Source organism: Phocoena sinus, chromosome 7, assembly GCF_008692025.1.
Source record: "Phocoena sinus isolate mPhoSin1 chromosome 7, mPhoSin1.pri, whole genome shotgun sequence".
Lineage (NCBI taxonomy): Eukaryota > Metazoa > Chordata > Mammalia > Artiodactyla > Phocoenidae > Phocoena > Phocoena sinus.
This window is the reverse complement of record NC_045769.1, coordinates 27,833,296-27,848,508: the sequence shown is the minus strand read 5'-3', so window position 1 is coordinate 27,848,508 and position 15,213 is coordinate 27,833,296. Positions and strand designations below refer to the sequence as shown.

General features: G+C 39.3%; 1 protein-coding gene across 1 annotated transcript; it reads left to right on the top strand.

The window, feature by feature from the left end:
• Window positions 1-12,216: 12,216 nt before the first annotated feature.
• LOC116756999 (gamma-crystallin F-like) lies at window positions 12,217-14,831 on the top strand. Its single transcript, XM_032638256.1, has 3 exons — window positions 12,217-12,225; window positions 12,306-12,548; window positions 14,559-14,831. The coding sequence occupies exons 1-3, from the start codon at window positions 12,217-12,219 to the stop codon at window positions 14,829-14,831; spliced, it is 525 nt and encodes a 174-aa protein (XP_032494147.1).
• Window positions 14,832-15,213: the final 382 nt, after the last annotated feature.

Below are 15,213 nucleotides of genomic sequence, written 5' to 3'. Positions count from 1 at the left end.
CACTCTCTTTGTTTTCTACTCATGTCAGTTCTACACTTCGGAACGTGCCTAACAGGGACATTTCTTAACACATTTCAACACAACTCTGATGTCCCTGCATTGCTGTCTTTTTCTGCATCCTAGAAGTTTCTAAGCCCTTCAACCATTGCTTTACCAGTCTGATGGTTCTTTAGTAAATTTGGTCTGATCAATTTTTGCTGAAGGGTAATGCCCAGCTCAGAACAGAAGACTTTCTACAGCTTCTTTAGTTCCTGGGCAGAAATTCCAGCTCAGTCCTGGATGTACTAGTATCTAAGTCAGCTTTCTGGGCAATGACCCATCCTTAACTGTTCTGTGAAACAGAAAAGTTGGCTTCATTGGGGGGATTAATGAAGGAGGACACAGCTGCTAAAAGTTTCCTTCCTGGAGAAACTTACCTGAGATTTATATCTTTCCCAACTCTTAAAAACTGAGGGCTTCCCTGGTGGCACAGTGGTTGAGAGTCCGCCTCAACAGGGGACACGGGTTCGTGCCCCGGTCCAGGAAGATTACACATGCCACGGAGCGGCTGGGCCCATGAGCCATGGCCGCTGAGCCTGCGTGTCTGGAGCCTGTGCTCCGCAACGGGAGAGGCCACAACAGTGAGAGGCCTGCGTACCGCAAAAAACAAACAAACAAACAAACAAAAAAAACTGAACATAACTATTAACAAAAAGAAAATGAAAATTTGGTTCATTTATGTCCCAGGTTAAAAATATTTTATTCAATTTTTTATATCTGCAATTTCTTTGTCAATATTTAATTTAGATTTGAGTAATATATTCAGTTTTCTTTGTGTGTGTGTTGTTGCAGACATTTATATGTGCAGAAATGTTTTGATTATCATCATCTATTCTATTCTAGTATTTTATATGAATGTCATCTCCATTTTCTGCTCATTTTAATCCCATCCTCCCAGACTAGCCCACACCAGTTGTATGCAGAGACAGCTGACTAGGTTTTTCTAGGCTAACTTGGGTTCTTGTTCAGAGCAAAGTCTTCTGGTTCATGCCCACAGCCAGGTTGCAGTCACAACCATAAGTGTGAAGCTGGTGGAGTGCAGGGTGGGCTGCACCAAGGAGACATGGGAGAGTTCATGCTCTGCAGGTTCACACCACTCACAAGAAAAAAACAATTGTAACTATGTATGGTTACAGTTGTTAACTAGACAGTGTGGTGATCATTTGCCAATAGTATATACAAAATATATTCCTTAATAAAAAAAAATAATAACCCAGGAAACCCAGAATCCTCAGGAAGCAAAGAGAAAGCAGAGAAATTCACCCCCATATGATCTCAAACTCATCACCTTATTAATCAGGTTAGGCCCTGAAGAAATGACTTTTTCCCCCTTCCTCCCCCACCCTGCTCCCATTTCCTCCCCCCACAAACATTTCCAGAAATGCTAGTACTCCCCTTCCCCCACCAGCTCATTAAGGCCTGCCAGTCATGCTGTGGGAAAGGATCTTCATCTCTGTGTCACCAATGTTGCCTTAGAAATTGCAAAAATTTAGAAATTCACACACACACACACACACACAAACACACACACAAAAGCCTGTGCCATCAAAAAATGAGAATTTGTCAGATTTGGATTCTGGGGGCCTTTGGTGCATCTGGAACAGGTGAGGGGGCATTAACATGTGTTCACTCCCCACAAGGCTCCTTCTAGCCTGTTCACAGATTATCTCATTTCATCTTCACAAAAGACCTGCAAAGCAGTTATTGTTAGTCTCATTTTATAGATCAGGTAACTGAAGTTCAGAGAGACTAAAAAAGTTACTCAGAATATTACAGCTACTAAGGTTATTAAGAATGGTGCTCTCATGGGGTGATGTTCCACCTACCTGGAAAGCTATGCTTTTTTTTAAATTGCACTAAATTACCATGAATCCTGTTTTTCTAAGAACATGCCCTTTATATAATGAAAAATGAAGCATTATGGCATGCCCCAAGGGAAAACAAAAACAAACAAACAAACCAACAAAACAGTGAAATTTCTCACCCCAGATCAGGAGTCTTCAAACTTTTTCTCTAAAGGGCCAACCCAATATTTTAGGCTTTGTGGCCACTTGATCTCTGTTGCAACTATGCAACTATGCCATAGTGGGATGAAAGCAGCCAAAGGCAATATGGAAACGAATGAAAGTACCTGTAAAAGTTTAGTCACTAAAACGTCTTTACAAAACTTTATTTACAAAAGCAGGTCTGAATTTGACCCTATCCTGGGGGATCCACACAACCTTGAAGTACTGGGCTGCCCACAAAGACCTCTGTCCTCCCAGCCACTGTGCTACGAGGCCATGCATATGCCCAGGAAGATCACGTTTTTAGGTGGGTCAGGATAACTGAGAGGTCTGACCTAGTTTGCACAAGTCAAGAGAAGCAAAACAGAATTAACTTCTTCAGCTATTCAATATGTGCTTTTCATAGGTGGCAAACATATTTTCCAAACTTACATGAATAATATTTTTGACAGTTTTTCAAGGAAAACAACTAAATCAAGAATGAGCATAATATTTTCTAATCGATTTCATCAGTTCCCTACCCTAATCAGAAATTATGTGCATAACTGCAGGTAATCTGAAGTTTTACCTTCATAGTATTTTGTCCCTGTCTTTTAGTTAACTTTATTTTCCCTTATTCTTATTAGATTTTCAATTAAGCTTGACAAGGAGAAGCAACTTTGGATAAAAACAAAAATCATGAATTCTACTTTTATATTTTCAATTGAAAAATTATAGGTTATGATCTGTACAACGTTTTCACCCAGAACAAATACATTTTAAAAATAATTAATACTGGGCGAAAAGACAATGGAACAATAAGTAACTGTCATTGTGTGGGAGGTTGACATTTAAAAGATTTAAGTGTAAAATTATATTTTTGAAAGGATAATATTTCTTTAATATGTTAATTGAACTACTGCCAAGGAACAGCTCAAGGAAGAGTCAAATTAAATTTATCAATGTTTTCTAAAATATCCATGAATGTTATTAACTCTCTTTCTTTGTAATGGGCATAACCACACTTAGACATAAACCAGCAACTATTCAATCTTGCTCTCTCTTAACAGATCAACAATGGAGTTTAGATGTCCACCCAGAAAATAAACATAGGATGATAAGTATATATTGATTTGATAACCCACAGAAGTAGACAATTGCATAAAATCTATTTGGAAATGCTCAAATTCTACAATAGGACATCATTCTATTACCAACCACAGTTAAAGTTCTTCCAAAATTATGTAAGTTAGAAATGCAGAATGGATTGCCATATTATCTGTTTCCCTAGAAAACTTTTAGTGTTTGATAGCCCGGCCAATGGAGATATTTCATGGAGGATTTTGGCAAGTGTCTGAGCTTATCTGGGGCCATCTGTTGACTGTTCTGTTTTTTCTCAATCTCATCATCATAAACTTTTTAAACTGATTGCTCCCACTGTTATTTTGTGATATTTTGTGCGCTTACAAAGGAACTAATAAGCTTTCCATGAATTTGTCTTCCAGTTTTACAAACATTTTAATTAACCAGCATATTAAGCTTTTGATCTACTAAAGAATTTCCTGTAGCTCTTAAAAGTAACTTTTTAAATTCATGAATTTGTTATTAACTTTTTAAAGAGTCAACAGAGGAGTTAGAAATAAAAAGCTCATTGATTCCTTAGCATTCCAAAGTCATGAACTACTCCAAAATCATACTAGCTATCAGTGTATATGTTTAGTCTTACTATTTAACACATTAACATGCTTTGTAGAGTGACACACGTTTGGCCAAATTAAACAAAATATGCTTTTCATAAAGAATTGGATAATATAAGAAAGTCTAGAATACTTATTGTGTATTAACTCTTATTGCTTTTTTTTCTTTCATGATAAGTCCTGTCAATAAACAATATTAATTTAGAATTTGGTAAAGGAAGATTCAAAAGTTACGTTTCATGAATGGACATATATTGAACGAACATATGACATGACATTCTTCTTCATTGGATAAGATTAGTAAGGAAGGAGGGTTGATTGTTACACTAGTAAATAGTTATTTGAAAAGGAAAAAGTAAGACAATTTCATAATGCTGAATCAAACGTAGAGAAATAAATACCAGAAAGAAGCAGGTTAAATGATTCTAGGAGCTCCCATAGGGCCAATATTAGTTCATGATCTCACCATCCAGTGTGGGAAAACCTTCTTTTTCTAGCTTTCACATGACTTATTACATTAAAATTATAATTTAGCTATTTTGTCTACTTTTAACGTCCATCTTCACTGCCTAGAATAAAATTCAAGAGGGTGGTGATCTCCACCTATTTTGTGCAATAATTATTCCAAACACCTAGGACAGTAGTACAGACGTTTGGTAAGAATAAACTTTTCTTTCCAAATCATAAAAGGATAAAGTTTAGCTCCTCTTTTGAGGCAGGTTTTATAATCATGGCAATTTAATTCAAGTTTGGATAGATGAGGTATACTTTGTTCTGATAGAAATAATTTAATAGGAAGAAAACTGAGAAGAATTTTAGAAATTAGATATTAACTAGGGTGGGACTGCCAGAAGAATCATTCAGTTATTATAGCTGCTGCTTTATGTTCTTGTTCTCTAAGATAAGGTAATTTGATTGTCTCAGCACTAAGATGAAAGGAGTCTGAAATAAATTTCTCTAAGATGCAGTAGTTCTCTGTTAAGGTAATTTGCATATGAGGGAAGAGTTAATTTATCTGTTAAACTAAATAATAATCTGACAGAACAACAGAAAATACAATGTACTCTTTTTTCGTATCCTAATTTTCAGTTTAAAAAAAAGGATCATAAAACTTGTCTGGCTATTTTTGTACTAGCTGACACTTGTTTCTCTTTTTTTAGTGATGAATAGAATTTTATGTGATAAAGATAACCTTTAAAGCTTCTGATATCTCTAAACTGAACACCCTCATTTTGTAGAAAAAGTAAACCAGAGAGGTTTTGTGAGTTATTTACTAATGTAGAGCTAATTATAATACTAAATGTATTTTCATCATATATCATATTATTATATATCACAACTCAAATGTTTTAAAATATATTATCATATATTCTGTTGCAGTGTTTTAGTAAGCAATATTTAATGTTAGAATTCAGTATTATTCTTTTCTGTTGTGGCAGTCAATTTAAAAAGATTTTTCCTATTATAAATGAAAAATTTCTGCTATTTTTTGATATCTAGGCCAATTATATTGGTATTTTTTCATTTTCTTTCTCAGAAAAAAATGTAGATTTCATTTTGTCGAGGTTGATTTACATAACTATTTATTTAATAATGACATACAAAAAGCTCTTAGAGTAAAAAAGAATAAACAATTGAAAAAAATTTTCTCTAGGCTATAATATGATTAGACATTCTTATTTATATTTTGTCAAAAGAATGATGCTTCTTAGGACATGAGTGACAACAGCACAAAGAAATGAAAGGTGAAATATGAATCATGATTTCTTTGCAGTGTTTCTTGGCTTATGTTTTTATTTTGCTTAGGCCTTAATATTTTAAGATGACTTCTTTTTCAGAAGTCTGCTATAATTCCTGGTTTAACTGTTTGTGACTATTTGGTAAAGAAAGATAACGGCTAAAATTTACCAATAAAAAAATTCACCAATTTCGCTCCCTATTTTTATTATCTTTTTTCTCGGTTTTATTAAATTATTTGACATAGGATATTTAAAATATATTCTGCTTTAATTCTTTTGGAAAAATATAATTTAGCAATTTAACATAGAAAAAATAATCTTACACTTTTATTTATTTTGTTTTTTTAAGGTCAGATGAATGATTTTTATTTTTTTATTTTATTTTTTTAACATCTTTATTGGAGTATTGTTGCTTTACAATGGTGTGTTAGTTTCTGCTTTATAACAAAGTGAATCAGCTATATATACACATACCCCATATCTCTTCCCTCTTGTGTCTCCCTCCCTCAAACCCTCCCTATCCTACCCCTCTAGATGGTCACAAAGCACTGAGCTGATCTCCCTGTGCTATGCGGCTGCTTCCCACTAGCTATCTATTTTACATTTGGTAGCGTATATATGTCCATGCCACTCTCTCACTTTGTCCCAGCTTACTCTTCCCCCTCCCCATGTCCTCAAGCCCATTCTTTAGTAGGTCTGCGTCTTTATTCCCATCCTGCCCCTAGGATCTTCATGACCATTTTTTTCCCCATATATATGTGTTAGTATACAGTATTTGTTTTTCTCTTTCTGACTTACTTCACTCTGTATGACAGACTCTAGGTCCATCCACCTCACAAGAACTAACTCAATTTCATTTCTTTCTATGGCTGAGTAATATTCCATTGTATATATGTGCCACATCTTCTTTATCCATTCATCTGTCAGTGGACACTTAGGATGCTACCATGTCCTGGCTATTGTAAATAGAGCTGCAATGAACATTACGGTACATGACTCTTTTTGAATTATGGTTTTCTCGGGGTATATGCCCAGTAATGGGATTGCTGGGTCATATGGTAGCTCTGTTTTTAGCTTTTTAAGGAACCTCCATACTGCTCTCCATAGTGGCTGTATCAATTTACATTCCCACCAACAGTGCAAGAGGGTTCCCTTTTCTCCACGCCCTCTCCAGCATTTATTGTTGGCAGATTTTTTGATGATGGCCATTCTGACCGGTGTGAGGTGATATCTCATTGTAGTTTTGATTTGCATTTCTCTAATGATGAATGATGTTAAGCATTCTTTCATGTTGACAGTCTATATATGTTCTTTGGAGAAATGTCTATTTAGATCTTCTGCACATTTTTGAATTGGGTTGTTTGTATTTTTGATATTGAGCTGCTTGTAAATTTTGGAGATTAATCCTTTGTCAGTTGCTTCATTTGCAAATACCTTCTCCCATTCTGAGGGTTGCCTTTTCATTTTATTTATGGTCTCCTTTGCTGTGCAAAAGCTTTTAAGTTTCACTAGGTCCCATTTGTTTATTTTTGCTTTTATTTCCATTCCTCTAGGAGGTGGGTCAAAAAGGATCTTGCTGTGATTTATGTCATAGAGTGTTCTCCCTATATTTTCCTCTAAGAGTTTGATAGTGTCTGGCCTAACATTTAGGTCATTAATCCATTTTGAGTTTATTTTTGTGTATGGTGTTAGGGAGTGTTCTAGTTTCATTCTTTTACATGTAGCTGTCCAGTTTTCCCAGCACCACTTATTGAAGAGGCTGTCTTTTCTCCATTGTATATTCTTGCCTCCTTTATCAAAAATAAGGTGACCATATGTGCTTGGGTTTATCTCTGGGCTTTCTATCCTGTTCCATTAATGTATATTTCTATTTTTGTGCCAGTACCATACTGTCTTGATTATTGTAGCTTTGTAGTATAGTCTGAAGTCATGGTGCCTGATTCCTCCCACTCCGCTTTTCTTTCCCAAGATTGTTTTGGCTATTCGGGGTCTTTTGTGTTTCCATACAAATTGTGAAATTTTTTGTTCTAATTCTGTGAAAAATGCCAGTCGTAGTTTGATAGGGATTGTATTGAACCTGTAGATTGCTTTGGGTAGTAGAGTGATTTTCACAATGTTGAGTCTTCCAATCCAAGAACATGGTATATCTCTCCATCTGTTTGTAGCATCTTTGATTTCTTTCATCAATGTCTTATAGTCTCCTGCATACAGGTCTTTTGTTTCCCTAGGTAGGTTTATTCCTAAGTATTTTATTCTTTTTGTTGCAGTGGTAAATGGGAGTGTTTTCTTAATTTCGCTTTCAGACATTTCATCATTAGTGTATAAGAATGCAAGAGATTTCTGTGCATTAATTTTGTATCCTGCTACTTTATCAAATTCCTTGATTAGCTCTAGTAGTTTTCTGGTGGCATCTTTAGGATTCTCTATGTATAGTATCATGTCATCTGCAAACAGTGACAGCCTTACTTCTTTAACGATTTGGATTCCTTTTATTACTTTTTCTTCTCTTAATCTTACACTTTAAATTTAACTTTATTTTCTCCTCTGCCATTTTGGGGTAGAATTCTTTTCCAGTATATATATATATATATCTCATATCATATGAGGGAAGAGTAAATTTATTGGTTAAACTTAATAATAATATATATTATATATATTATATTATGTGTATATATATATATAATATATATATATTTTTTTGGCCAGCACCATGCAGCAGATGGGGTCTTAGTTCCCTGACCAGGGATTGAACCCATACCCCCTACTTTGGAAGGTGGAGTCTTAACCACTGGACCATGGAGGAAGTTGCTCTGGTAAATATATTTTTTATCACAGATGTATGTAGAATTTGAATAACTTAAAATCCATATGATGCAATGTACTTCTTCTTTCTTCTTCTCATTGCCTTGAAATGGGAAACTTTATTTCATTTTTAGCATTTATCTTAGCATGCTGACATAAAGGGCAGATATTTTATACATGTTTTTTACAGTCTGCATTTCACAACTGTTCTCACAAATTGATCAAGCATGAATTGCCTTCAAATTATTTTCTGCTCTTAGCATGTATACTATAAATTTATTCAAAGCAAATATTCTAAATGCTGGAGAGGGTGTGGAGAAAAGAGAAGCCTCCTGCACTTCTCGTGGGAATGTAAATTGATACAGCCACTATGGAGAACAGTATGGAGGTTCCTTAAAAAGCTAAAAATAGAACTACCATATGACCCAGCAATCCCACTACTGGGCATATACCCTGAGAAAACCATAATTCAAAAAGAGTCATGTACCACAATGTTCACTGCAGCTCAATTTACAATAGCCAGGACATGGAAGTAACCTAAGTGTCCATTGACAGATGAATGGATAAAGAAGATGTGGCACATATATACAATGGAATATAACTCAGCCATAAAAAGAAACAAAATTGAGTTATTTGTAGTGAGGTAGATGGACCTAGAGGCTGTCATACAGAGTGAAGTAAATCAGAAACAGAAAAACAAATACTGTATGCTAACACATATATACAGAATCTAAAAAAAAAAAAGGTTCTGAAGAATCTAGGGGCAGGACAGGAATAACGACACAGATGTAGAGAATGGACTTGTGGACACGGGGAGGTTGAAGGGTAAGCTGGGATGAAGTGAGAGCATGGCATGGACATATATACACTACCAAATGTAAAATAGCTAGTGGGAAGCAGCCACATAGCACAGGGAGATCAGATGCTTTGTGACCACCTAGAGAGGTGGGATAGGGAGGGTATGGGGGAGATGCAAGAGGGAGGAGATATGGGGATATATGTATAGCTGATTCACTTTGTTATAAAGCAGAAACTAACACACCATTGTAAAGCAATTATACTCCAATAAAGATATTTTTTAAAAAAGCAAATATTCTCATATTAAATATGCAGCTGGTTTATAAGGCCTTGATAGAAGACAATTGTGATGGAAAGTTTCCTTTGCTTCATCTGATTAATATCTCAGGCTAATAATGCTTTGTATGTATATACTTAGCTCCCTTGAGAACCTTGGTACCTTTCTGTGACCAGTGTTAGGGAATTGCAGCTGCTTTTGATTGAAACAAACTCAATTGCAGAACTTCATGGTATAGTATATGATTTAGAGTAAAAATATAATTTGTTGGCTTTAAGTAATAATATTTTATTCTCAGGATGCCTTAAAAATACTTCAAGAAAGAATACAATTACTAGGAAATTCATTATTTGATACACATATCTTGGGAAAATAAACATTGATCAAGTTTCAAGTAATAAGTCAACTGGAAGAAAGTTTGCCACATCATTTTGGGAAAACCTTTAGAAGACAGACTCTGGTGATTCAAGTTTTTCACACTTTCTTGCCAACATATTTAGTATTACATGCTTTATTTGACAGTCCTTCAATTCCCCACTTTACCCTGCATCATTTTCTAAAAGACTGCTGTTGGTGGTGCTTTTACCCAAGAGCTTCGATGAAAATCTTAAATGCCTTAGTAAGCACATTTGGAGTACACAGGATAAGAACAGACTATATTCTAGCTAACCTCTGTGCCCAGTGTCTCTATACTACTTGTCTTTTTCTGTTCATACAGTACTAAAATCTTTCCCCATGATTTCCTAACTAATATAAATTGATGCTATCCATTTTCAGTCTCCTGAAAAGTTTTACTTAAGAAGAAATCTACTCAGCACTAAATTCAGCAAGTTAGAAGATTGAGGGTAATGGTGAAATTATAAAAGAATCATGAATAACTGCACTAATCCTCAACGATCTAAAAAAAAAACAAACAAACCAATAAAACCCTACGCTAATCTTCAGATGAAGATTAGAGCCCCAAACTGCAGCTTCTAGACCAGATTGTGAATTTGTGAATTTGTCAAAGCCCAGTTTTAGTGCATTCTCTTTGCCAGCTCTTCACAGCCCCACTTCCCCAGTGCACTGTTCACAGACTAATCTCTGAACTTTCCATGTGATATCCATCTCATTCTTTTTCTCTTTGGCCTAGTGCCATGATCCAATGTTTCCAGACTCTATCACATCAGGACTTATCAGGGCTGTGTTTTGTTCTCTCAAGATCTTTTCACAAGAAATTAGCAAGCTGTCCTGGGAAACTCATCTACACTGGTCTGTAAAGGGAAAACAATTTCATTATGTACTGTGGTTAGTAGGTAAAATATTTGTATTTTGAAGGGCATTATGAGAATCACAATACCTTAAACCAATGGTCTTCAAATTTATTTTTTTAATTATCATCATCTAGTGATAAAACCCTGTTTTCAAACAAGGTTTTATATAAAACAGGTACAAGTGAAAACGCTCTGGTTAAAGTAGGGGATAAGAAAGGCACACTCCCTTTTTCCGTCCTCCTTGCTCTTTGAGTGGCCCCAGAGCATCTCTGAGGAATTTCTGCAGTTCCACAAACACAGTCTGCAAATGATCTCATTAACGCAGTGGGGTAACTGCTGGTGAGAATGCCAGGTATACGGCCAGCACTTTTAGATCAGTGGTTTTCAACAGGGATTGATTTTGTCCCCCGTGGAGGCTTTTGGAAATATCTGAACACACTTTTGGTTGTCATAACTTGGGGAGGAAGGAAGCGGGTGCTGCTGGCATCTAGTGAGTAGTGGACAGGATGTTGTTAAATATCCTACAATGTACAGAACAGCCCCCCACAAGAGAGAGTTTTTCAGCCTGAAATGTCACAGTAGAACTGAGGTTGAGAAAACCTGCTCTAAAGAGAGTAGGGCACCAGGAGCTGCTGGGGGTGAGGGGAGGAAAGGGGGTCTTTGAGGGCAGGGAGGAAGCCTGCAGCCCCTGGAGTCAGAGCCTTAACTAACGAGTGCTCAGGGTTTGCCCGGGGCTGGGGAAGGGAGAGAAGGCAGAAGCTTTGCAAAATGGTGGCATTTAAAAGTTTGTTACACCTGCAGGTTAACTTGCATTTGTCAGTAGCTAGATCCAAACAAATAAGCTTAGCACTGAGCAAAAATATTAACTAGAAATTTACCTGTGACTAACAACCACCCATGAGTCCCCTCATGAACTCCACAGTTGCGGGCTTCCAGCCGGTGGGCCGGAGGCAGCAGCTGAGTCTGGAGGCGGCCCTGGTCCAGTCTCTAGGGAGCAGAGCCGAGCCAGGTGCTTAAAGAGGGCTTCCTCGGGGTCCAACCCCCATCACCTTTCCTCTGGTGTGTTGTCTGCTGCACCCACTCATCAGCGGGGAGGCTGGTAGGAGCTTCTCTTAGAGGAGAATCACATCCTCCTTCAGACGTCCTGCGGAGAAGGCAGGTGCATCCCAGTCCCACATCCTCACACCAAGGAAATGCTCTCTCATCTAAACGCCTCCCGCTGGAGCCCATCCTGACCTCTGACCCGGTCACTACCCGGTGTTGTTCCTCAAAAAGAGATCATTTCGAAATTCAAAAAGGTTAAAAAATGTTTCATTACAAGCATTAACCCCGTTAGGCGCTTTTGCTCGCTTCCAATCTCCTGAATAGGCTTCATTTAAAGGCCCCAGAGGCACCAAGTGACAGTTTTACGCGGGTCATCAGTTCGAAAGCTCTGGAGAGTCTAAGAGAAAACATACAATAAGTCCCCCGTCCACCCCCGCCGTCATTATATAGAAGAGAGAGAGGAAATCCTCCTCACGCGGGGGCCCCTTTTGTGTCGTTCCTGCCAACACAGCAGCCCTCCTGCTATATAGACCCGCGCGCCCGCCCCACCGCACTGAACTCGCATCCCCGCATCCAGCAGCCATGGGGAAGGTGAGCCCCGCGCCGGCGGGAGGGGCCCGCAGCCAGGCTGGAGGCCAGGCCTCTGAGCCCTGTCCTTCTCTTCCCTGCAGATCACCTTCTACGAGGACCGCGGCTTCCAGGGCCGCCACTACGAGTGCAGCAGCGACCACGCCAACCTGCAGCCCTGCTTCGGCCGCTGCAACTCCATCCGGGTGGACAGCGGATGCTGGATGCTCTATGAGCAGCCCAACTACCAGGGCCAACAGTACTTCCTGCGGCGCGGCGACTACCCCGACTACCAGCAGTGGATGGGCCTCAACGACTCCGTCCGCTCCTGCCGCCTCATCCCCCACGTGAGTCCGGTTCCCCTGGGCCTGCCGTGCCCTCGGGTCACACCAGTGCTCCAGACACAGTGGTCAGGCTGCAGGACGGTGGCCTTCTTTTGCTGGCTCTAACCGGGTTCTCTTTCCCTTTATTAATGTCTTTAAGGTTTCTTTCCACCGAAAAATTGAGTGATGCAATGCTCTTAATTGAAATTGTATTCTCCTTTGCTAAAATTAAGCTCACCTCTACTGGGCAAAAGAGGTGCACGGCATTAGTTTAGAGCGTCTGTGCCACCGCTGAGGAATAAGCAACAGGTGAACTCCTCACACCCAGGTGCCCTTAGGCTAGTTATTGGGCTACTTCTCTCCTTCCTCATCTGTAAAGCGGGGTTAATAAGGGCAGTTGGTTCATCGAACTGTGATGAGGTCAAAAGGAGATTGCCCAGCACATGGCAAACTACCTCCTCCTCCAAATATTAACCATTATGAATATCAAGGGTCCCTCAAGTTCTGCTTTTTGATTAGGCAAAACAAATAACCAACAATGTGATTCTAGTAGCACCTGCAAAGCCCACTGCTACCCAAGTAAAGCCCGAGCAGCCTGGAATTCTAGTTAGGGAGACTTTAATTTGCCTATGACAGAGTCCTGTGGAAAATGAACCACTCGGGAAATTTGAAATCCCCTCAGAGGGTTGAAAGCCTTGATAGGACCCAGACTGGCATTAGGAGCCTGGAAATCTGGGCTTTTACTTTCCCTGACTCTTTGATTACAGCTTGAAAGCTCTAGTCATTAGTTTCTCTTAAAAGAAGAAAAGACTTAGAATGGTTGCTCCACGTGTGTCAGGCTGTTGTGAAGATCAAATTAGATAACGCACATGTGAGTACTCTGCAAACCATGGAAGATACCTTATTAGCAGTTTTTTATACCTCAGAATGAATTGCTTATGAGAACCTTTCCTAACAAGGATTTAATGGTGGAAGAAGGAAGAAGGAATTGAGTGGGTACCTGCTGCGAAGGAACAAGCAGATAAAAGAACAAGTGCTCAGGAAGAGACAGACAGGATTTGCCCAGGACTGACAGCCTGCCCTTATATTTTTCTAAAGGTTTTATAATCTATTGATCTAGACAGGCCTCCTTCATGATCTTGAGCTTCTATTTTTATTAATTACCTAAAAGTGTTTTGCCAGACCATATATTAGAGGTGAGAACTGAAACCTAATCGTTACGATGGCTCTTGCTTCTCAGGATTTTAGAATAGCAGGACTCAAGGCAGAAAGGAAGGGATTAAGGAGTTGCCTGGGCTGGACTGCCACCACCTGTGCTTCACTTTGGGGAAAGCGATTCGACTTCCTCTCTTCCCAGCCTCTTCTAATGCTATGGAGTTCCAAAATAATGCCTTTTGCCAGGGATAGGTTTGCCTTTTTATTTTAATATCTAATTATTTTTATATCCACCAAGGAGGGTTCCAGACCACCATAAGTCTATAAAGGAGAGAGCAAAACTTATATATAAAAATTGTCACTTAAAAATGGTACTAAGGGGCTTTCCTGGTGGCGCAGTGGTTTAGAGTCCGCCTGCCGATGCAGGGGACACGGGTTCGTGCCCCGGTCCGGGAGATCCCACGTGCCGCGGAGCGGCTGGGCCCGTGAGCCATGGCCGCTGAGCCTGTGCGTCCGGAGCCTGTGCTCCGCAACGGGAGGGGCCACAACAGTGAGAGGCCCGCGTACTGCAAAAAAAAAAAAAAAAAAAAAAAAGAATGGTACTAAGTAGTTACTAAATATGATTCATGTAGGTTGTGGCCCTAGAAAACTATGGAGCACCATGCATATCTTGGTCTGTGTGAATGGCCCCCTCTTCAGTTTTGCAGTGTGCAATCTACCCAACTATACCCAGTGGCCCTGGTGTTGGTTGTCTTTTTAATGTGTCATCTTTGATATAGAAAAGATTTTTAAAAATGCCCATTCCCCCAGTGGTGTGAGTGATTGGTTGCTAAAGGCTAGGTTTTCTGACTCTTTCCATCTGCTGATTGCTGAACCCAGACCAGCTCCCACCGGCTGAGGATGTACGAGCGAGAGGACTACCGAGGCCAGATGGCGGAGCTCACGGAAGACTGCTCCTCGCTCCGCGACCGCTTCCACTTCAATGAGATCCGCTCCCTTCACGTGCTGGAGGGCTGGTGGGTCCTCTATGAGATGCCCGACTACCGCGGGCGGCAGTACCTAGTGAGGCCGGGGGACTACAGGCACTACCACAACTGGGGGGCCCTGGATGCCAGAGTGGGCTCCCTGAGGAGGGCCGTGGATTTCTACTGAAATATTTTTACTCTATCCTTTTTTCCATCTAAAAGCTAATAAAATATTGCCTGTGTGTTTGATGCAGTAACGTGGTCCTCTCTTCCTTTCAGACTCCTTGGAAAGGCTCAGCAAAAATAAAACTGGGAACAATGTGGATTTTCTTACAAGTGTCAGTGGAAAGGGTGGTGTGGGGTTGCAGTTGAGAGGACAGGCTCTGGAGCCAGAAAGCCTGGGTCCACATCCACTTACTAGATTTAGGTGGTCGGCAAGTTACTTAGCATTTCTGTGCCTCAGTTTCCTAATTTGTTGAACTCGGTGTAGTAGTACTCTTCATTTCATAAGTTTGTGGTGTGGATTAAATGACTTATTATTTTAAAATCACTTACACATTTTAGCTTTG